Source organism: Schistocerca americana, chromosome 8, assembly GCF_021461395.2.
Source record: "Schistocerca americana isolate TAMUIC-IGC-003095 chromosome 8, iqSchAmer2.1, whole genome shotgun sequence".
Taxonomy (NCBI): domain Eukaryota; kingdom Metazoa; phylum Arthropoda; class Insecta; order Orthoptera; family Acrididae; genus Schistocerca; species Schistocerca americana.
The window spans coordinates 437,264,798-437,290,108 of NC_060126.1; the positions used below are offsets into that span (position 1 = coordinate 437,264,798).

Here is a 25,311-nt window from a genome sequence, read left to right on the forward strand (position 1 = left end):
TTACATATATTGTGCTCTATACATCTCCTCTAAGGGGGGGGGGGGATATTTATGAGTGACAGGGCCACCCTTAAAGACAGCAAACTCCGTTGCGTAGTAAGAAACTGATAGATAGACTAAGTCTGCATGTTTAGAAATTACTCAATAGCGAGGTATAAAATTACACACACAGAAAACCGTAACAAAACAAACGACTGGGGGAGTGTTAGATACTTCCTAGTGCAAGTATATGATTTGCGTTAATGATAAGCATGAAAATATTATCGCATAACTTTTTTTTTTTGAAAGAGAATATTCTGATAATTGAATGAAATGTTTTGTTAAAAATTCTCTTGTATGTTTGTTGAAAGCCACGCCAAATTTTCTCAGGGCGCTATCGGCAGAAGTATCATACGTATTCCAACGTGAAGACATCCGTCTTACTCACGATGGATTAAAAAAAAACTCTCTTTACTATTACGCGATAAGCCAATTAAACACAATGCTTAATTATTTTTTCTGTGAGGCTTGATACTCCAGGATAGTTGCCTATGCGCAATGGCAGCGTACACATTTATAAAAATTACTCTTAATAAAACTGTTCCTGTGGCAAAAATGAATTGGAAAATACTACAAGACGCCGTTTTGCATTTATTGACATTATTCTTTTTAATACTTTAAGCATTAAATGACTATTAAAATAGCTTACGCCATTTTTATCGTTAATGGCGTCACTACAACAATGATCCTATACAAAATGGCTAGGGCAACATTTAATTATTACGTAACTAAATCACGGGAAGGAGAGGTACTTGCTACTGACGAAAATACAATTTTTATAAGCCATAGTTTCATATATATTCAAAGTATTACTAGTATTACTACATCTAATTGTATTAGTTATTACCGTGAACAATAAGCGTCCGTCAGCTAGAACATCAGAACCAAAAAGACAATGAAACAAAAAGCGTTCATCCCTTTTTTGCCAAATGACAAAGATACTACAAATAACTATTCTGAGAGCGCATATAGCGCTCCCATTGTTGAATATCGATAATTTAATTTATACTCTTTTTTCTCCGGAGGCTATGCCATAACATGATTTATGCCTGACAAAATTTGAAGCACCCAGAAGTGGAGAAGAAAAAAAATGAAAACTTCTTTCTAGAGAGAGTATGGAATGTTATTTCAGAGCTTACAAAATCATGCCAAGTTTGCAAAGAAGTTGGCAGTATGAGCACACTAATCAGTGTGACGCTGTACTGCTTTCTGCCTGGTTGCATGTACTGTGTCTATTGGGTAGGGTGTCATAAAGCCGCTGTATCCTCTCCTGAGGCAAGGTGGCCCACAGCTGTTATAAAACATTCTTGATATTTTGGGTGCTGACGCTGGAACGGAGTTGACATCGGGCTGAGATTTGGGGATCTTGTTGACCCAGTGAGTACCTCACCGTCTCAAAGAGAGTCCCTAATGCCGGCCGGTGTAGCCGAGCGGTTCTAGGCGCTTCAATCTGGAACCGCGCGACCGCTACGGTCGCAGGTTCGAATCCTTCCTCGGGCATGGATGTGTGTGATGTCCTTAAGTTAGTTAGGTTTAAGTAGTTCTAAGTTCTAGGGGACTCATGACCTCAGATGTTATGTCCCATAGTGCTCGGAGCCATTTGAACCAAGAATCCCTATTGTCGCTTGACGGGTAACACTCGAGGACGCAGGATGACCGTGACATAGCGTCGTGTTGTTTGAGTTCCCTCAGCCATGATCTGAAGTCATAAGCATTGCTCCACACACACGTTGTAAGAAAGAGATATCTTCATAGGTCGTCATCAGACTCACCGGTGGACATGTCCGAAAGAACAGACACAGAAGTTCTGGCAATACCGGCCATGACCTTCTTCTTCTGTGCGGATGCACACATATTCCCCGAACTCTTACGGGACTTGGTAAGAATGTCTTCCACGAGTAGTGAGTGTGTTGGGGTGGGACAATACGAATGTAGTGTGTGGCCATACAGGAGAGAATGTGGGTCTCGCGGGAGGCGTGAGCGATTTAGTGCCTGCAGTCGGACTAACCTTTGTGCCCTCGGTGGCTCAGATGGATAGAGCGTCTGCCATGTAAGCAGGCGATCCCGGGTTCGAGTCCCGGTCGGGGCACACATTTTCACCTGTCCGCGTCGTTATATATCAAAGCTAGTCAGCAGCTGAGGGTATTAATATAATTCTAATCCCATTCATAAGTGTTCCATGCTTCGTGCTCACTGCGGCACTCCAAACGCAGCCGCTTATGCCGCCCTGATAACGGCAGCCTACGCACGGGACGTTTAATTAATAGTCAAGCTGCTGATATTCCCCCACCAATGGCTTGGGATGGCACAGAATATTTCAGGAAACCCATTACTCGTTATCGGATGGCAGACGCAGGTGTGTAGAGGTTATGGAGTGCTTGGTTCACAATACAGTGATTCACCCATGTGGTGAACAGACTTGGGACGACCTGAATCTTGACGCAAAGTATATCTGCCCTCACTCTCTCATGCAGTCCAACACCAGGATTCTGTCATGTATGAATGCTCTAGAAATCTGGATATTGGCCGGCCGCGGTTGTCTAGCGGTTCTAGGCGGATATTGCACTATTCGATCAACCGACCAAATGCACACCTGCAAAACTTTTAAGGTGCTGATAACGCTGTCACAAACGAGTACGCAGCTTCCACGCGTCCTTTAGTAGCGATCATTCAAGATCTGATGCTGTTCATGCACTTTGTATGCTCTATCAGTTCCGGTAATAACACTAATAACACGAACGATAATAACGTACTATGGTGTCCGTTCTAAGTGTCGCAGAGGACTACGACTCTAATCGTTTACATACCTGACATTGGTGTGAACGTGAAAAGGTTACAATGTCATCTGACCAAGTATTCTAGGTGATCACTTTATGGTCGGGCGGAGTGGCCGAGCGGTTCTAGGTGCTTCAGTCTGGAACCGAGCGACCGCTACGGTCGCAGGCTCGAAACCTGCATCGGGAATGGATATGTGTGATGTCCTTAGGTTAGTTAGGTTTAAGTAGTTTTAAGTTCTAGGGGACTGATGACCTCAGATGTTAAGTCTCATAGTGCTCAGAGCCATTTGAACAATTTTTTTGATCACTCTTTTCTCAGGCAGTATACACTGAGGGGACTAAAGTCATGAGATACCTCTTAACATAGTGTCTGACGTCCTTTTGTCCGGCTCAGTGCAGCAGCTCGACGTGTCATGGACTCAACAAGTTGTTGGAAGTCCCCTGCATAAATACTTAGCCACATTGTCTCTACAGCCGTATATAATGGCGAAAGTGTGACCGGTGCAGAGTTTTATGCGTGACGTGACCTCTCGATTACGTCCCATAAACGTTTGAAGGGATTCATATCGGGCGATCTGGTGCCGAAATCATTCGCTCGACTTGTCCAGAACGTTCTTCAAACGAATCGCGAACGATTGTAGCCTAGTTAGATGGAGCACTGTCATCCATAAAAATTCCATCGTTTTTTGGGAAGATGAAGTCCATAAGTAACTGAAAATGGTATCCAGGTAACGGAAGATAAAATTTTCCAGTCAATGATTGGTTCAGCTGGACAAGAGGGCCAAGTCCATTCCATGTGAACATAGCCCACACCATTATGAAGCCACCACCAGTGCCTTGTTGACAACTTGGGTCGATGGCTTCATGGTGTCTGCACCATCGTGATGTCTGCACCATCAGCTCTTACCAACAGACAAGCAGGACTCATCTGGTCAGGCCACAACGTCTAGAGTCGAACTATTATGTTCACGAGAGCAGGAGGGACGCTGCAGGCGAAATCGTGCTGTTGGCAAAGGTACTAGCGTCGGTCTTCTTCTGCCACAGCCCATCGAAGCAAAATTTGGCCACACTATCCTAACGGATACGGTCGTCGCACGTCCCACATTGATTCCTGCGATTATTTCAAGTAGAGCTGCTTGTCTGTTAACATTGGCAATTCTACGCACATGCCGCTGCTCTCGGTCATTAAGGGAAGGTCGTCGGCCACTGCGTCGTCCGTGCTGAGGGGTGAAGCATGGACTGTGGTATTCTCGACACACTCGTGACACTGTGGAATTCGGAATTCTGAATTCCCTAACGATTTCAGAAATGGAGTATCCCTTGCGTCTAGGTCCACCCACCATTCCGCGATCAGCGTCTGCTAATTCTCATCATGCCTCCATAATTACGTGGGGAAACCTTTTCACACGAATCACCTGAGTACAAGGGACAGCTCCGGCAATGCACTGTCCTCTTATACCTTACGTATGCGATACTACCGCCGTCTGTAAAAGTGTACACCATTGTCCCATGGCATCTCTCGCCTCGGGATATATACGCAGTGCCTCTTAACAAAGGTTCTCGCTATTTCATATAAACTGGTTATTTATCGGTCAACCCTTGCTCTTAGCAAATAGTGACGTCTTCGGGACTCGCAGCTGCTACTGTGGCAATCTAGAGAGGTGAACTCTGAGGAAACACATGTCGGAACTTACCCCTACTCGGATGCCCCTCTTCCTGGCGACGAGGTCCTTCCTCAAGCCTTCGAGCAGAACGGTCAGAGCCTGCTTTGTGGCTCCGGTCATGGCAGCATGGCTGCTGGGCCTGTACGAGGAAAAACACTTACTTACATGGTGCAGACTTTGAAGCTGATGGTCCGCTTCCAGATGTTGGCTGAGTCTTTTTTTTTTCATTTTATGCAGGAAACAACAGCGCAGCTCAACAGCCTGAAGCACACTAAACCAGGCGAGGATATCTGAGAGATCACAAGCTACCAAGAACGGTCTTTACATCCTTGGCGGTATTGTTATAACGGCATTACTTGCGGTTTAAGGCTTGTTTCTGCGCCTGTCATTTCATCTCCTAATGCTGCAGATATCATCAGAAGCCAAAATAAGCACTTAATTTTCCAACTGTCTTCAAGACGACCCAGGATTGCACAGAGGAAATAAACTGCCCAATGCTACGTAGTTGTTCTAGCAAAGAATTGTTAAGAAATGCTATGTTCGATTTCTGACTCGCTACTCGAAAACCACGGCTGTTAAGTCAGGTTCGCCAACTTAGCTCTCTGACTAAATCTGAAAGCAGAATTTTGAACTTCAGCAGTATTTACAACCTCGTCTTCCTCTGGGTCTGAGTGATCAGCTTAGATGGCTGCCATGCGGAAAATCCGGGTTCGATTCCCTGTACTGGCAAGGATTTTTGCCTGGTGGGAGGTTCGCTACGGAGTACAATTCAGCTTCGTGATGTCAAGTGAGGAGCTACGTGACCGAATTGTAGCAGCTCCACGGTCTGAGCAGTCTGCAAAATGGCCAGGAGAGCGGTGTGCCGGCTGATGTGTCGTTCACAGCGACACAGGGAAAACTGTGATGCAAGTTTGCAAAAGTTTATTGACGAAGGAAAGGAACGTCTGATTCGACGGCAATAACACAACCACAATTACTGTGTGGTTCCAGTGTCTGAGAAAGTAACACATTCAGTGTCTTCATAGTCAAATACATTTGTATGGATAATATTCTAAGTCCAATTAAGCTGTCTTGAATAACACCATAGAAACAGGAGTGCTAGTTCTACAAGGTTCGCAGGAGAGCTTCTGTAAGTTTTGGAAGGTAGGAGACGAGACACTGGCAGAAGTAACGCTGTGAGGACGTGGCGTGAGTCGTGGTTCGGTAGCTCAGATGGTAGAGGACTTGCCCGCGAAAGGCAAAGGTCCCGAGTTCGAGTCTCGGTCGGGCACACAGTTTTAATCTGCCAAGAAGTTTCATACCAGCGCACACTCCGCTGCAGAGTGAAAATCTCATTTTGGCAAGTAACAGAATGTGTTTGAGTCGAGGGATACAGGGAGTATTGTCCACTAACTTTCTCTTTAAAAAGTTTTACAATTAATAAGTAGAAGTAATAATAAAAAACAGTAGGTGATCCACTACAGCATGTATAAAAACCTCCACAGAGAGCGCGATTCCTTTTCTCAACAAAGAAAGCATTTTTTTTAATTATAAGGTTTATAAATTACAAATGGAACCACCACAAGTATGACTTCAAAAGTTTATTTAAATGAAACCATTACCGCTTTTTGGATTTATTACAAATCCACTTTCAGATGGCTCTTACAGACTTTTTTGCTTTGTTACTCTGGCCTACTCTCGCAGTCATTCCGAGCTTTTCGTATGAGATAAACAAACGTTTTTAATTAAGCTCATTTCACTAAGCTTACAAAAGACTTTTCATGTGATCTTTATACAGACGTATTTGGATTGGTTGAAAGTTAGGCAAGAACGTACCGTGGTGCGTATCTCTGTGCAACGTATTTGTCGGGTATTTGTGTTATACATTTTAAAGTTCCCATTTATTGGCATGTGGACTTTGAGGGTGCCATTAAATTCTCGTGAATCTGGCTGAACAACGCTGTATTTGCGTTAACAGAGACAAAATGTTCTTATTGTGATAAACCAATAAACAAGAACATTACTGATGTCTACAAAGTAGTCAAAATAAAACACAGTTTAAGCAAGCAACAAAGTATGGATTCCACTTCGGATCTTACAACAGAAGAAAAACAAATAAAACCTTTTCCTCACAAGTCTCTAGCTCGAGAAAGTCCACCAAAGAAAAGACGGTAAAAAAATAATGGAGAGCGGTCGGCACAGCATTACCAAAAAACTGTCCACTGAGGTCAGACTACCGTTACACGACACTCTTGATTCACGGACCGAAACTACCACTCCTGACAATCCGGGAATACCAGGAGACGAGGCACGTGGATATTGCCCCCAGAATGGCAGATACCTAAAAGTGCAGGCGACGTGTCGAACTGCCTTTTGGCCAGCGCTACGTCGGCTTATAAAGCCGGTTGGCACATGAATTTTCTGTGACTATTTTCTAAATAAAAATGTAAATGCCGTGTGACTAGGGCCTCCCGTAGGGTAGACCGTTCGCCGGGTGCAAGTCTTTAGATTTGACGCTACTTCGGCGACTTGCGTGTCGATGGGGACCAGTTGATGATGATGATGACAACATAACACCCAGTCCCTGAGCGGAGAAAATCCCCGACCCAGCCGCGAATCGAACCCGGGCCCTTAGGACTGACATTCTGTAGCGCTGCCTACTCAGCTACCAGGGGCGGACGAATATTTTCTGACACGTGGGTGGTGTAGGAAAATAGTCTGCTCGTTGATCGCGACCTATGGCGCTGCTGTCGATCCGCAGTGTTCGGGTAGTGACTATTGGCTGTCATTGGCTGAGACTTTTAGTCTTCGGCAGGGCCTCAGTCGTACCGTGAACATCTGATTTGGTTTCATTCTCTGTGATGAAGGCATCCACCATCTCTGTTCTGTCATGCGGGATGCTTATATCACAGGCGGATGGGAGACTCGCTGCAGAGCACAAACCTCTCTAGCCGTACGCTTAACAGCAGCACGCATACTCAACATTTAAAAACGTAGCTCAGCTTCGCGTAAGTAACACGTACGCATACATTAGTTTCAAAGACGTTAAAATAATGATGATATTAAGTTACAAATGCTGTATAGGGCGTTGTAAGGCCAGAGTAAAATATACAGGGTTGTCCATTGATCGTGACCGGGCCAAAAATCTCACGAAATAAGTGTCAAAGGAAACCAGATGGCGCTATGGTAGGCTCGCTAGATGACGCTGCCATAGGTCAAACGTATATCAACTGCGTTTTTAAAAATAGGAACCCCCATTTTTTATTACGTATTCGTGTAGTACGCAAAGAAATATGAATGTTTTAGTTGGACCACTTTTTTCGCTTTGTGGTAGATGGCGCTGTAATAGTCACAGAAATATGGCTCACAATTTTAGACGAACAGTTGGTATCAGGTAGGTTTTTTAAATTAAAATACAGAACGTAGGTACGTTTGAATATTTTATTCGGTTGTTCCAATGTGATACATGTACCTTTGTGAACTTATCATTTCTGAGAAAGCATGCTGTTACAGCGTGATTACCTGCAAATACCACATTAATGCAATAAATGCTTAAAATGATGTCCGTCAACTTCAATGCATTTGGCAATATGTGTAACGACATTCCTCTCAACAGCGAGTAGTTCGCCTTCCGTAATATTCGCACATGCATTGACAATGCGCTGACGCATATTGTCAGGCGTTATCGGTGGATCGCGATAGCAAATATCCTTCAACTTTCCCCACAGAGAGAAATCCGGGGACGTCAGATCCGGTGAACGTGCGGGTCGTGGTATGGTGCTTCGACGACCAATCCACCTGTCAAGAAATATGCTATTCAATACCGCTTCAACCACACGCGAGCTATGTGCCAGACATCCATCATGTTGGAAGTACATCGCCATTCTGTCAAGCAGTGAAATATCTTGTAGTAACATCGGTAGAACATTACGTAGGAAATCAGCATACATTGCACCATTTAGATTGCCATAGATAAAATGGGGTCCAACTTCTCGCACCCATCGTGGATTTTCCGTTGCCCAATAGGACATATTACGCCGGTTTACGTTACCGCTGTTGGTGAATGACACTTCGTCGCTAACTACAACGCCTGCAAAAACTCTGTCATCGTCCCGTAATTTCTCTTGTGCCCATTGGAGAACTGTATACGGCGTTCAAAGTCGTCACCACGCAATTCCTGGTGCACAGAAATATGGTACGGGTACAATCGATGTTGATGTAGCATTCTCAACACCGACGTTTTTTGAGATTCCCGATTCTCGCGCAATTTGTCTGCTACTGATGTGCGGATTAGCCACAACAGCAGCTAAAACACGTACTTGGGCATCATCGTTTGTTGCAGGTCGTGGTTGACGTTTCACATGTGGCTGAACACTTCCTGTTTCCTTAAATAACGTAACTATACGGCGAACGGTCCGGACGCTTGGATGATGGCCGTTGGGCATTTTGATCACAATAGCCATACATCAACACGATATCGACCTTTTCCGCAATTGGTAAATGGTCCATTTTATCACGGGTAATGTATCGCGAAGTATATACCGTCAGCACTGGCGGAATGTTACGTGATATCACGTACTTATACGTTTGTGACTATTAGAGCGCACCTATCACAAAACGAAAAAAGTGGTCCAACTACACATTCATATTCCTTTATGTACTACACGAATATGTAATAAAAATGGGGGTTCCCACTTAAAAAAAAAACGCAGTTGATATCCGTTTGACATATGGCAGCGCCATCTAGCGGGCGAACCATAGCGCCATCTGGTTTCCCCCTTCAAGCTAGACAAGTTTCGTTTTTTGTAGTTTTTTCGTTTGATGCTTATTCCGTGAGATATTTGGCCCCGTCACTGTCAATGGACCACCCTGTATATCTGATAGAGCACTGGAGTTAAGTAAAAGGTCTGTTACCCCCAGTGGCACAAAGCCAAATATTCTGGTCGTGTTTAACTTTGAAAATTAAGTGGTTATTTTGGCTTCTGATGATATCTGCAGCATTAGGAGATGAAATGACAGGCGCAGAAACAAGCTTAGACCGCAAGTAATGCCGTTATAACAATACCGCCGAGGATGTAAAGACCGTTCTTGGTAACTTGTGATCTCTCAGATATCCTCGCCTGGTTTGGTGTGCATCAGGCTGTTGAGCAGCCAACATCTGGAAGCGGACCATCAGCTTCAAAGCCTGCACCGTGTAAGTAAGTGTTTTTCCTCGTACAGGCCCAGCAGCCATGCTGCCATGTCCGGAGCCACAAAGCAGGCTGCGACGGCGCTGCTCGAAGGCTTGAGGAAGGACCTCGTCGCCAGGAAGAGGGGCATCCGAGTAGGGGTAAGTTCCGACATGTGTTTCCTCAGAGTTCACCTCTCTAGATTGCCACAGTAGCAGCTGCGAGTCCCGAAGACGTCACTATTTGCCAAGAGCAAGGGTTGACCGATAAATAACCAGTTTATATGAAATAGCGAGAACCTTTGTTAAGAGGCACTGCGTATATATCCCGAGGCGAGAGATGCCATGGGACAATGGTGTACACTTTTACAGACGGCGGTAGTATCGCATACGTATGGTATAAGAGGACAGTGCATCGGCGGAGCTGTCACTTGTACTCAGGTGATTCGTGTGAAAAGGTTTCCCCACGTAATTATGGAGGCATGATGAGTATTAGCAGACGCTGATCGCGGAATGGTGGGTGGAACTAGACGCAAGGGATACTCCATTTCTGAAATCGATAGGGAATTCAGAATTCCGAATTCCACAGTGTCACGAGTGTGTCGAGACTACCACAGTCCATGCTTCACCCCTCAGCACGGACGACGCAGTGGCCGACGACCTTCCCTTAATGACCGAGAGCAGCGGCGTGTGCGTAGAATTGCCAATGTTAACAGACAAGCAGCTCTACTTGAAATAATCGCAGGAGTCGATGTGGTATGTAAGACGAATGTCTCCGTTAGGACAGTGTGGCCAAATTTTGCGTTGATGGGCTGTGGCAGCAGAAGACCGACGCACGACATCGCCTGCAGCGTCCCTCCTGCCGTCGTGATCATACTAGTTAGACTCTAGACGACTGGAAACATGGCCTGGTCAGATGAGTCCCGATTTCAGTTGGTAGGAGCTGATGGTGCAGACATCACGATGGTGCAGACACCATGAAGCTATCGACCCAAGTTGTCAACAAGGCACTCTGAAAGCTGGTGGTGGCTTCATAATGGTGTGCGCTATGTTGACATGGAATGGTCGGGCTCTCTTGTCCAGCTTAACCGATCATTGACTGGAAATTTTTATCTTCGGCTCCCTGGATACCATTTTCAATTACATATGGACTTCATCTTCTCAAAAAAACCATGGAATTTTTATGGATGACAGTGCTCCATTTCACTAGGCCACAATTGTTAGCGATTCGTTTGAAGAACATTCTGAGGAGTCGAGCGAATGATTTGGCCACCAGATCGCCCGATATGAATCCCATCAAAGGCTTATGGGACGTAATCGAGAGGTCACGTCACGCATAAAACTCTGCACCGGCCACACTTTCGCCATTATATACGGCTGTAGACACAACGTGGCTAAGTATTTCTGCAGGGGACTTCCAACGACTTGTTGAGTCCATGACACGTCGAGCTGCTGCACTGAGCCGGACAAAAGGACGTCAGACACTATGTAAAGAGGTATCTCATGACTTTCGTCACCTCAGTGTATACTGCCTGAGAAAAGAGTGATCAAAAAAATTGTTCAAATGGCTCTGAGCACTATGAGACTTAACATCTGAGGCCATCAGTCCCCTAGAAATTAAAACTACTTAATCCTAACTAACCTAAGGACATCACACATATCCATGCCCGATGCAGGATTCGAACCTGCTACCGTAGCGGTCGCTCGGTTCCAGACTGAAGCACCTAGCACCGCTCGGCCACTCCGCCCGACCAAAGAGTTTTGGTCAGATGACATAGTAACCTTTTCACGTTCACACCAACGGCAGGTATGTAAATGATTAGAGTCGCAGTCCTCTGCGACACTTAGAACGGACACCATAGTACGTTATTATTGTTCGTATTATTAGTGTTATTACTGGAACTGATAGAGCGTATAAAGTGCATGAACAGCATTTAATCTTTAATCTTGAATGATCGCTGCTAAAGGACGTGTGGAAGCTGCGTACTCGTTTGTGACAGCGTTATCAGCACCTTAAAAGTTTTGCAGGTCTGCATTTGGTCGGTTGATCGAATCGTGCAATATCCACATTTCTAGAGCATTCATACATGACAGAATCCTGGTGTTGGACTGCATGAGAGAGTGAGGGCAGATATACTTTGCGTCAAGATTCAGGTCGTCCCAAGTCTGTTCGCCACATGGGTGGATCACTGTATTGTGGACCAGGCACTCCATAACCTCTACACACCTGCGTCTGACATCCGATAACGAGTAATGGGTTTCCTGAAATATTCTGTGCCATCCCACGCCATTGGTGGGGGAATATCAGCAGCTTGACTAGGAATTTAACGTCCCGTGCGTAGGCTGCCGTTATCAGCGCGGCATAAGCGGCTGCGTTTGGAGTGCCGCAGTGAGCACGAAGCATGGAACACTTATGAATGGGATTAGAATTATATTAATACCCTCAGCTGCTGACTAGCTTTGATATATAACGACGCGGACAGGTGAAAATGTGTGCCCCGACCGGGACTCGAAACCGGGATCACCTGCTTACATGGCAGACGCTCTATCCATCTGAGCCACCGAGGGCACAAAGGTTAGTCCGACTGCAGGCACTAAATCGCTCACGCCTCCCGCGAGACACACATTCTCTCCTGTATGTCCACACACTACATTCATAGTATCCCACCCCAACATACCCATTACTCGTGGAAGACATTCTTACCAAGTCCCGTGAGAGTTCGGGGAATATGTGTGCATCCGCACAGTAGAAGAAGGTCATGGCCGGTATTGCCAGAACTTCTGTGTCTGTTCTTTCGGACATGTCCACCGGTGAGTCTGATGACGACCTATGAAGATATCTCTTTCTTACAACGTGTGTGTGGAGCAATGCTTATGACTTCAGATCATGGCTGAGGGAACTCAAACAACACGACGCTATGTCACGGTCATCCTGCGTCTTCGAGTGTTACCCGTCTAGCGACATTAGGGATTCCTGGTTCAAATGGCTTTGAGCACTATGGGACTTAAAATCTGAGGTCATCAGTCCCCTAGAACTTAGAACTACTTAAAGCTAACTAACACAAGGACATCACACACAATCATGCCCGAGGCAGGATTCGAACCTGCGACCGTAGCGGTCGCGCGGTTCCAGACTGAAGCGCCTAGAACTGCTCGGCCACACCGGCCGGCATTAGGGACTCTCTTTGAGACGGTGAGTCAGCAAGATCCCCAAATCTCAGCCCGATGTCAACTCCGTCCCAGCGTCAGTATCCAAAATATCAAGAATGTTTTATAACAGCTGTGGGCCACCTTGCCTCAGGAGAGTATACAGCGGTTTTATGACAACCTTCCCAATAGACACAGTACATGCAACCAGGCAGAAAGCAGGACAGCGTCACACTGATAAGTGTGCTCATACTGCCTACTTCTTTGCAAACTTGGCATGATTTTGTAAGCTCTGAAATAACATTCCATACTCTCTCTACAAAGAAGTTTTCATTTCATTTTCTTCTCCTGCTGAGCACCTGACCACCCAGATGAACTAAAGGTCTATGAACAGTGTCTTCTCAACGGCCTTGTATCACTAGCAGTGGAGATGGCAGGCATCTGATCCGCATGGCTGTAACGGATCGTGCAGCCACGTCTCGATCCCTGAGTCAACAGATGGGGACGTTTGCAAGACAACAACCATCTGCACGAACAGTTCGACGACGTTTGCAGCAGCATGGACTATGAGCTCGGAGACCGTGGCTGCGGTTACCCTTGACGGTACATCACAGACAGGAGCGCCTGCTGTGGTGTACTCAACGACGAACCTGGGTGCACGAATGGCAAAACATCATTTTTTCGGGTGATCCAAGTTCTGTTTACAGCATCATGATGGTCACATCCGTGTTTGGTGACATCACGGTGAACGCACATTGGAAGCGCGTATTTGTCATCGCCATACTGGCGTATCACCCGGCGTGACGGTATGGGGTGCCATTGGTTACACGCCTCGGTCACCTCTTGTTCGCATTGACAGCACTTTGAACAGTGGACGTTACATTTCAGATGTGTTACGACCCGCGGCTCTACCCTTCATTCGATCCCTGCGAAACCATACATTTCAGCAGGATAATGCACGACCGCATGTTGCAGGTCCTGTACGGGCCTTTCTGGATACAGAAAATGTTCGACTGCTACCCTGGTCAACACATTCTCCAGAGCTCTCACCAATTGAAAACGTCTGGTCAATGGTGGCCTTGCAACTGGCTCATCACAATACACTAGTCACTAAGTCACTACTCTTGATGAACTGTGGTATCATGTTGACGCTGCATGCCATCCTAGCTCTGTTTGACTCAATGCCCATCCGTATCAAGGCCGTTATTACGGCCAGAAGAGGTTGTTCTGGGTACCGATTTCTGAGGATCTGTGCACCCAAATTGCTTGAAAATGTAATCACATGTCAGTTCTAGTATAATATATTTGTCCAATGAGTACGCATTTATCATCTGCATTTCTTCTTGGTGTAGCAATTTTAATGGCCAGTAGTGTACTTCTGAAGACGTCTTCTGCAGTCGGAGAGGAAACGTTAGGAGAAAGTTTTATACATCGACCGTGGCCCAGTAGCCTGGAAGTATTAAATGAAGACACTAGCACAGTCTGACAAGTATGTAATAGCGAAATGGGACTACGGGTGCAACCCACATTGTTGGCAGATTTCTAATGACAATATCCGGTGATTGAATGAAATGTTGTCAAATTACTCCCCCCCCCCCCCCCCCCAAATTTCTCTTCCGCTCCTTTAACGTCACACTCCAAGATGACGGAACTTAGCCAGTTGCCCTCTATTTAAAATGGCGCAAATTAATATAAAGTCGTGTTTAAGAAGGTGTGAAATCCAAAAATCCATGTAGGCTGTTTAAAATGCTGAGAAATCCAAAAACCGATCACGGGCGTTCGTACTAAGCATAAGATGTGAGTGTCCTGTTAAAAATGGTTGGAAATCCAAAAAATCGTAGTTTAAAATAATGAACTTCTAAGTCACAGATCGCTGGCACAGCCAGAATTGTTAAATAGATTTCCCCACAACAGTGGCCAGTCCACTTGTGGTGTACCCATTTATTGGTCTACCACTGTGTGTTGTAGGATTTGTTTATTCTAATGGCACTCACACCTGGTTGGTGGAGTCTCCGCACTCCACATGTGTGGTCTCATCGCCCCAGACCAGGTCGGCAGGCGGCAGCACGCGGCTAGCTATGTGTCGCGCTGTCGCGGGCTGAATGACAGCTTCACAGCCACGCTGCCACCAGCCTCAGGCAGCTGAGAGTGCGCGCCGAGGCGCCCTACTTTTACGGCACCGTACTCGCCGTTGTTACAGACCCGTTCACAGTCACCCAGCCTCTTAGCGTCACATGGTCTCTCCCCCCCCCCCCCCCACTTCACTTACACTGAACACGAGCAAACTAACTACAGCTCCCCAGGCCTCTGGACTGCTAGACGTCATCGGTCCCCACCAACAGTCGGCAGAGCAAATAGCAATACACACTGAGGTAACAAAAGTCATCAGGTATCTCCTGATATCGTGTCGGTCCTCCTTTGGCTCGGCGAAGTACAGGAACTAGACGTGGCATGGGCTCAACAAGTTGGAAGTTCACTGCAGAAATATTGAGCCATGCTGCCTGTATAGCCGTACATAATTACGTAAGTGTTGCTGGTGCACGATTTTGCGTTCCAACTGCCCCCTCGATTATATCCCATAAATGTTCGATCGGTTTCATGTTAGGCGATCTGGGCAGCCAGATCATTCCCTCGAGTGGTCAGAATGTTCTTCAAACCAATCACAAACATAATTGTGGCCTGGTGACATCGTGCACAGTCAGCCATAAAAGTGAAGTCCATGAATGGCTGCAAATGGTCTCCAGGTAACCGAACATACGAGGGTCACTCCAAAAGAAATGCACACTATTTTTTTTTAAATCCATCTTTTATTCTACGTGTTTGAAAGTTTTACAGTGTGTAGATACATCCTTTAGGAACAATATTTTCATTTCTTCACATAATTTCCATCCCTCTCAACTGCTTTACGCCATCTTGGAACCAGCGCCTGTATACTCGCACGATAAAATTCTGGACCAACCTGTTGGAGCCACTGTTTGGCAGCTTGTGCAAGGGAGTCATCGTCTTCAAACCTTGTTCCACGAAGGGAGTCTTTCAGTTTCCCAAAGAGATGATGGTCACATGGAGCAAGGTCAGGATTGTAAGGCGGGTGTTTCAGTGTTGTCCATCCGAGTTTTGTGATCACTTCCATGGTTTTTCGACTGACATGTAGCCGTGCATGGTCGCGCAACAGCAAAACATCCTGCTTTTGCCGATGTGGTCGAACATGACTCAGTCGAGCTTCAAGTTTCTTCAGTGTCGTCACATATGCATCAGAATTTATGTTGTTTCCACTTGGCATGGTGTCCATAAGCAATAGTTCTTCGGAATCGAAAAGGCCGTAACCATAACTTTTCCAGCAGAAGGTGTGATTTTGAGTGTTTTTTTCTTCGGTGAATTTGCATGATGCCACTCCATTGATTGCCTCTTCGTCTCTGTTGAAAAATGATGGAGCCATGTTTCATCATCTGTCACAATTCTTCCAAGAAATTCATCTCCACCATTCTCGTACTGTTCCAAAAGTTCGCTGCATACCGTTTTTCTTTGTGAGCCACTGTCAACATCCTGGGAACCCACCTGGCACAAACCTTTTTTAACGCCAGCACTTTCAGTATTCTGCAAATACTTCCTTCCCTTATCCCAACGTAGCATGGCAATTCGTTCACTGTGATGCGTCTGTCAGCAGTCACCAGTTCGTTAACTGTCTGCACATTGTCTGGAGTGTGTGCAGTACGAGGCCTGCCTGCAGTATTGCTGTACCCGCTTTCGTCACATAACCTGCTTGCCCACTGACTAACTGTACTACGATCGATAGCAGCATCTCCATACACCTTTTTCGACCTCTTGTGGATGTTTCCCACTGTCTCGTTTTCACAGCACAGGAATTCTATGACAGCACGTTGCTTCTGACGAACGTCAAGTGTAGCAGCCACCTTGAAGACACGCTGTGACGGCGCCACTCACGGGAACAGGTTGAACTAAGTTTGAAAACAAGCGGGAAGGATGTATCTACACACTGTAAAACTTTCACACATGCAGAATGAAAACTGTATTTTTACAAAAGTAGGGTGCATTTCTTTTGGAGTGACCCTCATAACAACTTCCAGTCAATGATTCGTTCACTTGGACAATAGGACCCAGTTCACTTCACAGCCCACACCATTGAGGAGTGCTTTATTGACAACTTTGGTCCATGGCGTCGTTGGGTCTGCGCAACACTCGAATCCTACCATCGGCTCATGTCAACTGAAATCTAACTGAGCTAACCAGGACACGGTTTTCCATTGCTCTAGAGTGCTACCGATATCGTCACGATCCAGGGAGCGGCACTGCAGGCGTTGTCCTGCTGTTAGAAAAGGTACTCTCGTCTGTCTTCTTCTGCCATAGCGCATTAACGTCAAATTTCGTGTCCTAACGGATACGTTAGACCTACTTCCCACATTGATTTGTGCGGTTATTTCATGCAGTGTTGCTTTTTGGTTAGCACTGACAACTCTACGTAGACGCCGCTGTCCTCGGTTGTTAAGTGAAGCCCGTCAGACACTGCGTTGTCCGTGGTGAGAGGCAAAGCCTGATGTTTGGTATTCTCAGCACACTCTGACACTATGGATCTCGGAATGTTGAATTCCCTTACAGTTTCCAAAATAGAATGTCCCCCAAGTGTCTAGCTCCAACTAGCATTCCGAGTTCCAAATCTGTCAATTGCCGTCGCGCGGTCATAATCACGTCTGGAACCTTTTCACACGAATCACCTGAGTGCAAACGACAGCTCAGCTGATCCACTGCTCTTTTATGCCTTGTGTACGCGATACTACCGCCATCTGAATATGTGCATATTACTATCCAATGACTTTTGTCACGTCAATGTATTTCTATGTTGTTTATGTGATATTCCAAACAGGAAGGCACTTAGGATGGCGTTATACCTACGCTTCACCCTGTGAGTTTTAACATGTCACGTGTCGTGTTTAGACTTGAAAGGGATTTCCAAACATTTCAACACTGGGACGCAGTTGAGGTATGCTACTGATAACCTAATTTTCCTGCTGTTTATGGCTCGTGTTCTTAACATTGCAACACGAAGAAGCATTCTTCAGGACATTTCCAGTGCCACATAAACGATACGGCCGTCGCTATTAACATTCCAACAAACGAAATCATTCTGTTACGAGCGCCAGAATTGTAACGCGCCTTTTTCAAATGTCTATGAGCACTATGGGACTTAACATCTGAGGTCATCAGTCCCCTAGAACTTAGAACTACTTAAACGTAACTAACCTAAGGACATCACACACGTCCATGCCCGAGGTAGGATTCGAACCTGTGACCGTAGCGGTCGCTCGGTTCCAGACTGAAGCGCCTAGAGCCTCTCGGCCACAGAGGTCGATGCGACCTTTTTAATCACGCTATTCTTAGCTAGGTTTTTCTGTGCAGAGATCTACACATTACGGTCGAAAGTTTTTAGCAGACCACAAACTTTTTTTTTTCCTTTTATAGGTATATGGCTGTCATTCTGTAACTAACACAGGTTTTCGTTTTATTTAGGCCATGATGGGACAGAAATCTGTCAGTAGTCGTATCCGAGAAAAACGAAAATGAAGGGAGCAATGTAGCATTTGTTGAAAATATGCACGTTCTGGATGCCTAAGGGGTCGGCAAAGTCTATTTGTGTAAATGAGAGAGGTTTTCGTAGTCTTAGTTGACTGGTGGCGAGTGGGGCTTTTTATATTTACTGGCAAACTGTGTTTTCCTGAAGTTACATTGTAATCACTAATGGAAATCCTTCTCGGCTGTATGAAGGGCACTTCACGAGACCATGTCTCTTAGTTCGGACGTGAAGAAAAAGTCGAACGTGTGTGTGTGTATGATTCGAATGGTGTGCGAAGTGGTGTCATCCATCAAGCAGTATTGGGTGACGTATGTTGTTTGGAAGTTCACTGAAATGGAGACGTAGTCTATTAAGTGTATCCTGAAGAAAGGAACTGAAAAGTGTCATTTTTGAACTAGTGGATCATTACTTGCCGTTCTTGAGTGAAACAAACATAAAATAAAACCGATATTTTTAAAATTTTCAAGGAGGACTACCAGCTTAACAGGAATCGAATGAAACACGCTCGCGTTGTGTGCGTTGAAAATTAAAAAAAAATCCGTTTTACTTTTCTTAGAATATTCTCTGAGAAGAAACTCCATTATCGAGTTACAAGGCGACTTGTGTAAAAGCGTCTCCGGAAAAGCAGCAGGAAAATATAGTCGACCTATATTTTCAACGACGGTCTAACAGGAATTGTGGAAATTATGAACGTGCTCGAACTCTAGATCGGACCATCCTGCTAAAATTGCTGCATCAAAGCGGAGGAAAAGTGTATCGAACGAGCAGAACAGCGGATGACGAAAGCCCGCATGACCACTATGGCCACGAACAAGATGGAAGAGAATCTCCTTTTGCATCTGAAAGGATTTCTGCATGTTTCAGGGATTGCCGACTAAATATACGTTTAACTTAGTACAAAAAATGTAACGCAAAATATAAAACGCGTTTTTCTCAAAGCCGTATTTTTCAAATTGGCTGGAAACATAACTCGAGAACGGTACCTTTCAATTTTTCGGAATTTGATGCTGGCATTCTAAACCGAATTCTGTGTCAGCGAATGTAGGACAGTCTATTTCGGAAATCGTTAGGGACCTCAATGTTCCGAAATGCACAGAGTGAAGAGTGCGCCGAGAGTACCACATTTCAGCCATGACCTCTCACCACGGACAACCCAGTGGCAAACAGCCTTCACTTAACGACCGAGAGCAGCGGCGTTTGCGTAGAGTGGTCACTGCTAATAGTCAAGCAACAGTGCGTGAAATACAGAAAAAAAGTGTACGTAATATCACTATATAATCAGATTTACCATTACTTTTTATTTTACTTGAAAAATCACGAAAACAAACTATTTTTCTTCCGTTTAAAGAAGGCTACTGCTTAAGTTACTGCTACCTCTCAAATTTGGCTCAAAACGTAGAATTCATCCTGTATTGTGTATTGTTTTCCAATAGGAGATGTACTGTCTGAAGTCAAAGACTGGTTCCTTCATGTTTACAACGAGCTCTTGGCGAAGTACCTTTCAAATCTGTGGAAATATTCTAAGGTCGCCGATCAGGTGAGTTAACATGCAGAACTGTCTTGCTAGGTCAGAGGAAATATTGAGATGTAGATATGATGTGCGTGATTTCAGTCACTCGACTGCGGATCAAGGTTTCCAGAGATTTGGATCAGTTTGTATTCATCGTAAAGGAATCACTGACTTGATCCGCATAACCGCTTTCTAAGGTCTTAGGTTGCAGCTTGGAAACAGTGATGTGAAAACCTCACGTGCTGCAAACAGTTCGAGGCGTGACTGAGACAATACAGCGGCGATACTGCGTGGAGCAGATTGGGCAACCCCTTGGTAGGTAGCATGGGGATTTTGGAATCAGATGTTCACGAAATTTCCGTCCGATTCCGCTTCGGCAGTTGCGATTTTTCATTGTTCTGACAGAACGCACGGTAGCCTCGAAGAGTTGTGGAATGGCCGTCATTAAAATGTATTTCTTGGAGAGCAACACAGATAACAGAAGACAGTAAAATTCACGAAGTCAGCGTATTTCATACAGAAATAGATCTATTTTGTGTCGAAATCAGTACATAGTGTTGAAATCAGTGGATTTTGTGCCGAAATCAGTGAGTTTTATGTCAAAATCGGTTCATATAAAATACCCTGTTGGGAGTTCCATAGAGCTTTTTACACTAATGTATTCTTCACAAGTCTTTTCATCTACACATTACTGTTACACCTTACGTCCATTGGCATGCTGTCAATGTATTGGGTAACAAAGGTGACGAAGAGTGTCATGACTCTGTGTATTAGACTGTTGTTACTGCGAACTTTGAGAGTATAGCGCATACATAAACCGAATTTTACTACAAATGTATTAAAGTTTACTGCTTCTCCTCTATAATTCCTGTGATACTGCACAGCTTTACGTAGATTACTCTCAAAACTGGCTATTAACAATATGTATATGTGTGATCATGAAATGAAAAGTCGAATAGATAGATTTTCTGGTACAGCCGCTGAAACATCCCCTTAGAAAAATTATAAATTACGGTGCTCGTAAACCTCTTACGTTATTTGATTTTCAAACAGATGAACAAAACTGAACGCACTGAGACATTTCTCTCTTTACATATTCTGATCATCACTAAACTGACACACAATATTTTTAGCGCAACGCAATCTGACTTTCAATAATCCCTACAAAAGAATGGCCCTGACTAACAATAACCTATACCTTTCATGAATCTTCGTTACTCGAACTACTGCAATACAGCGAGCGCCACTACTGGCAACTAAATAAAAGATTCAAACTACTGAAGGCACTAACTACTGATAGGGATAGTTAGCAAATGAAATATTTTGGTAGAGAACAAACAATGTATTTACCTAAATAATATTCAAAAGTCATTATATATAGAACAAACAATGTATTTACATTGCTTGTTCTCTATCAAAATCTTTCATTTGCTAACTATGCAAATATATATATATATATATATATATATATATATATATATATATATATATCAGTTCATGGTATACAGTATTACAAATTTACTCTTTCTGATGGACACACGTCCAGATCGTCCGCTCTCAAAATTCTGCCATCTCTCTCCCCACATCCACCACTGCTGGAGGCTCACCAACTGCGCATCGCTACGCGCTGTTCACATCCAACTTCCCAACGCTACACAAGTGAATATTCCAACAATGCCAACCAGCCACAGACTGCATACAGCACAGCCAGTGCTTTTCATACAGAGCGCTAAGTGACCAGCTGTTTACAGCCCACTTCCACCGTAATTTTGAGATTACCTTTTAGAAACAGATTTGGTCCTGTAGGCGCCAGTGCTTCTGCAACAAGGATGGTAATACTAACCTGTAACACTGCGCCTAACATATGTTGAAAATAGGGGATAATCATTGCAAATCTACATGAGCACTGGCATACAGTAACCTTTACCAATAGCATTCATTTTAAAAATCACTTTCTGTTAAGTCATTCTTTGCTACGGCTAATAATCATTTCCTCATCTGCAAAAAGATATGTACTCACGTTCATGTCATTACGAAACATTCAATCAGTCGTAAGCAAGTTTTTTTCTGTCGTATATTATCTTCAGTGTTAACTTAAAAGCAAGGTTATTCAAACCTGTACCGTAAATTTTAATGCGTTTGACATGATGCGTGAGAGGCCTCAGGTACCCATTGTGACAAGAGTAAAGAAACGAATAAGTAGTAATCAAACAAATAAAAGGAGAAAATTATAATTGGATAATTTATTTTTTAAAGACGATTTTGTAACTTCTTAACAATTCAGTTGGTTATGAGATACTGGAGTAATGTACGGGTAACTGCACAACACAAACAAATGCATGACCAGCAGTTCAAGGTGAAGGGTAGATGCAGTGCGTTTATCCGTGCATTATCACCAAGGATTCCATCTAGAACGGATCGCCGGTCGGGTGGATTAGGATGTCATGAACCTGGAACAAAAAAAAATCGGTTTGTTTGTCTTCCTCTACTCTGCTGGCGAGATAAAACCAGCGAGAGGCAAAGTATGGAAGAAATACAGCAAAAGTTAGAATTTTTCAGTGCACAGCAACTAAGAGTAGCAGCAAAAATCATTTGACAAACTATAGCTTGCAGAATATGTGAATCTTTGTGACTGGCGTGTACCCGCAGGAACTGTGGAACGAAATAATCTTTACCTGTACTCTCGGATGCTGGGACAACATGTAGATGACAGCATTCGCTATATCTTCTGGTTCCAGATAAGGTGCTGTCTTGAACATTTCAGGTGTCAAGTGTTTAGTTGTATTGTAGAACTCTGTCTTCACCAATCCGGGAGATACTTGCTGTAACGAAATAAAGAATATACAAAATGAGAAAGAGAAAGGTTCAAAAACAGAATACAACTAGCAATTTTGGCCCTGAATCATATAACAAATTTCTCGTAGATTGTTTTAAACTATGTTATTTGAGATACGCAGCATACAGAAATTAATCTATAGTATATTCTCCGCAATCATATACAGTTCTTTCTCTATGGTGAGCTTTTTCCTCAATATCAAGTGTGAAGGAATCAGTTTATTTTTCAGGCTTAAATAGCCGTCCAGCCACCTTCTAGAGCGTCCCTCAAAGATTATTGAATAAATAATTAAAAAACCAGATATATATGAGAGTACAAGATCAGAAGAATATCGGAGATTAGAAAAAGTCCTGGACAAAAGATTTCGCTAGGTTATAGACTTGCACCTCCAGATGCTCGTATGAACGGCGTCTGCCAAACAGCTGACAACTGCGACTCACAAACGAAATTCATCAAGTAAACAGAAAGAAATGTACCTGATGATGATGATGACAAGGCGATCGAAATGCGCAGCAGACTGACTAAAGAATTGGTGAGCAGAACATCGATGTCATCTGTCAACGTTGCACCCTCAATGTAGGACCTAGTTGAGTTAGCAGAGAACTGTATTCGTTCCTTTTACTACTTGAAATGTTTCAGAAAATCTTTTGTGTGAGACGGTTTTAGAGTCCCATTGTTTGAACTTCTAGGGTTGTATACGACCCACCATTAGTTCCTCTCCTACACCAACACCATCATCTCAGACTAGCGTTTGCTTCTAACAACCCCAATTATTTGTTCAACCTATTCCTGTCTCTGACTTTCCACACATCTTTTGCCCTCAGTGTCTCCATTAGTGCCACGGAAGCTATTCCTGAGATTCTCAACACATGTGCTATCGTCCTGTCCCTTATTCTTGCAGTGCCACTGTTTTCCTCATGTTCCCTTTGTCGTAGATTCTGTTGATAACTTCCTAATTTATTATCTTCTCAGTCCATGCAGCATTCTTCCATAGGACATTTCAGTCCCTTTGATTCTCTTATTTTGCGATTTTTTCAATCTATTCTTTACATTCACAGAAATTTCTTCCTTAAATAAGGGCCTGCGACTGATACAAGTAGATTACTTTCTGGAATAAGAAGAAAATAGAAATCTCAATTACTTGTATTTAATAACACACTCATCGCTTAAGTATAGAAAAGCCAACTACGACAGGCACCATAATAGCCACAAACTCAACACATACAAACTCTCGTGAAGATGCTGCGACCAGGTCTGTCCGCCGTGCTTGTTGCATAAATCCTCTTTAGATCCAGAAGATTTAAAATGAGATGTGTAAACTATCGATAAGATTGCTGTCGAACAAATAGCAAACAAACATTGATTCTATCCACAAGAAGCTAAAGCAAAATACAGATCAGAACAAATGAATCGCCATAGTAGTATTCAGATAAATAATTTAAATAAATACACAAGCGTTTCGTATTTTGAAACAACTTCAGATGGAATGGAAAAAAATTCAGAAATACTTGCATCACTGCCTTTGGCGCTAATAACAACCGGAGTTAAGGAATAGAACACAACATTAAGCAAATACAGAATAAATGTGATCAACTTGGAATATATAAAATTATATGCTCCAGTTGTTAGCAATTCTTTTACCAGTTATATAAGCCTCTCCAGAAATATGTTGGGTGATTCAAAATGAGAAAGCGCACAAATCTGCGGCAAATACCTAACTACAAAGTACAAGATACCTATTTTCGTTAAATGACCTCGATTCACTCCAACTTATTCAGAAAGGCAAAAGACTATTTTCGAGGGAAGAGCTATAAATGAGATAAAAAGATAAAACAATGTATGAAACCCTGCAGTGTAGCGATAATTGAGTCAGTCGCTACGGACCTTATGACAGATCTGTACTAGTTCAGGTAAATTTCACAAAAGTCACTTGAATATATTACTAACATGATTACAGTGAACAGAAATTCAGAATAGGTGTTTTCTAAAGGGACTTCTGTTCTCTTTTATTTTGATGAGGCCCAGCACAAATTCCTCTCCTGTACCAACCCTATCATCTCAGAGTAGTTCTTGCAACCAAGTTCTCAGTTATTCTGGAAAAATTCCAGTCTGTCTTCCTCTGCAGTTTTTACCCTCTACAGCTACCTCTAGTACCACGATTCTTACTATCATCCTGTCGCATCTTCTAGTCAGTGTTTCCGCATTTTCTTCACCGGTTCTACTGAGAACCGCCACAATCCTTACTTTATCAGACAACCTAATTTTCAACACTCCTGAAGCTATCTTTTATTTCCGTCATTGCTTCTTCGATGTATAGATTGAACAGCAGGGGCGAAAGATTACTACCCTGTCTTACACAATTTTTAATCGGAGCCCTTCGTTCTTGATCATCCACTCTTAATATTCCCTCTTGGCTGTTCTACATATTGTCTATTAATCTCTCTCCCTCTAGCTTACCCTTGTTTTTCTCAGAATTTCGAACAACTTGCACCATTTTACATTGTGGAAAGCTTTCTCCAGGTTGTCAAGTCCAGGGGAAGTGTCTTGATTTTCCTTTAATCTTGCTTCCATTATCCCGCGACATCAGAACTGCCTTTCTTCTTCC

The 25,311-nt window shown here is 43.8% G+C and overlaps 1 protein-coding gene and 1 non-coding gene across 2 annotated transcripts in view; one reads left to right on the forward strand and one right to left on the reverse strand.

Moving 5' to 3' along the window:
• The first annotated feature begins 2,053 nt into the window (after positions 1-2,053).
• Trnat-ugu lies at positions 2,054-2,128 on the forward strand. The gene has a single exon. It is a non-coding gene; the product is annotated as a tRNA-Thr (tRNA).
• Positions 2,129-22,098: 19,970 nt separating this feature from the next.
• The window catches only part of LOC124545269 (dehydrogenase/reductase SDR family member 11-like), a 43,764-nt gene continuing 40,551 nt past the window's right edge, over positions 22,099-25,311 (reverse strand). The window contains exons 5-6 of the mRNA XM_047124150.1: positions 22,546-22,692; positions 22,099-22,320 (exon numbers count right to left, since the gene is read on the reverse strand). Coding sequence (XP_046980106.1) covers positions 22,279-22,320; positions 22,546-22,692 — 189 coding nt within the window. The 3' untranslated portion in view covers positions 22,099-22,278. The remainder of the gene's footprint in view (positions 22,321-22,545; positions 22,693-25,311) is intronic.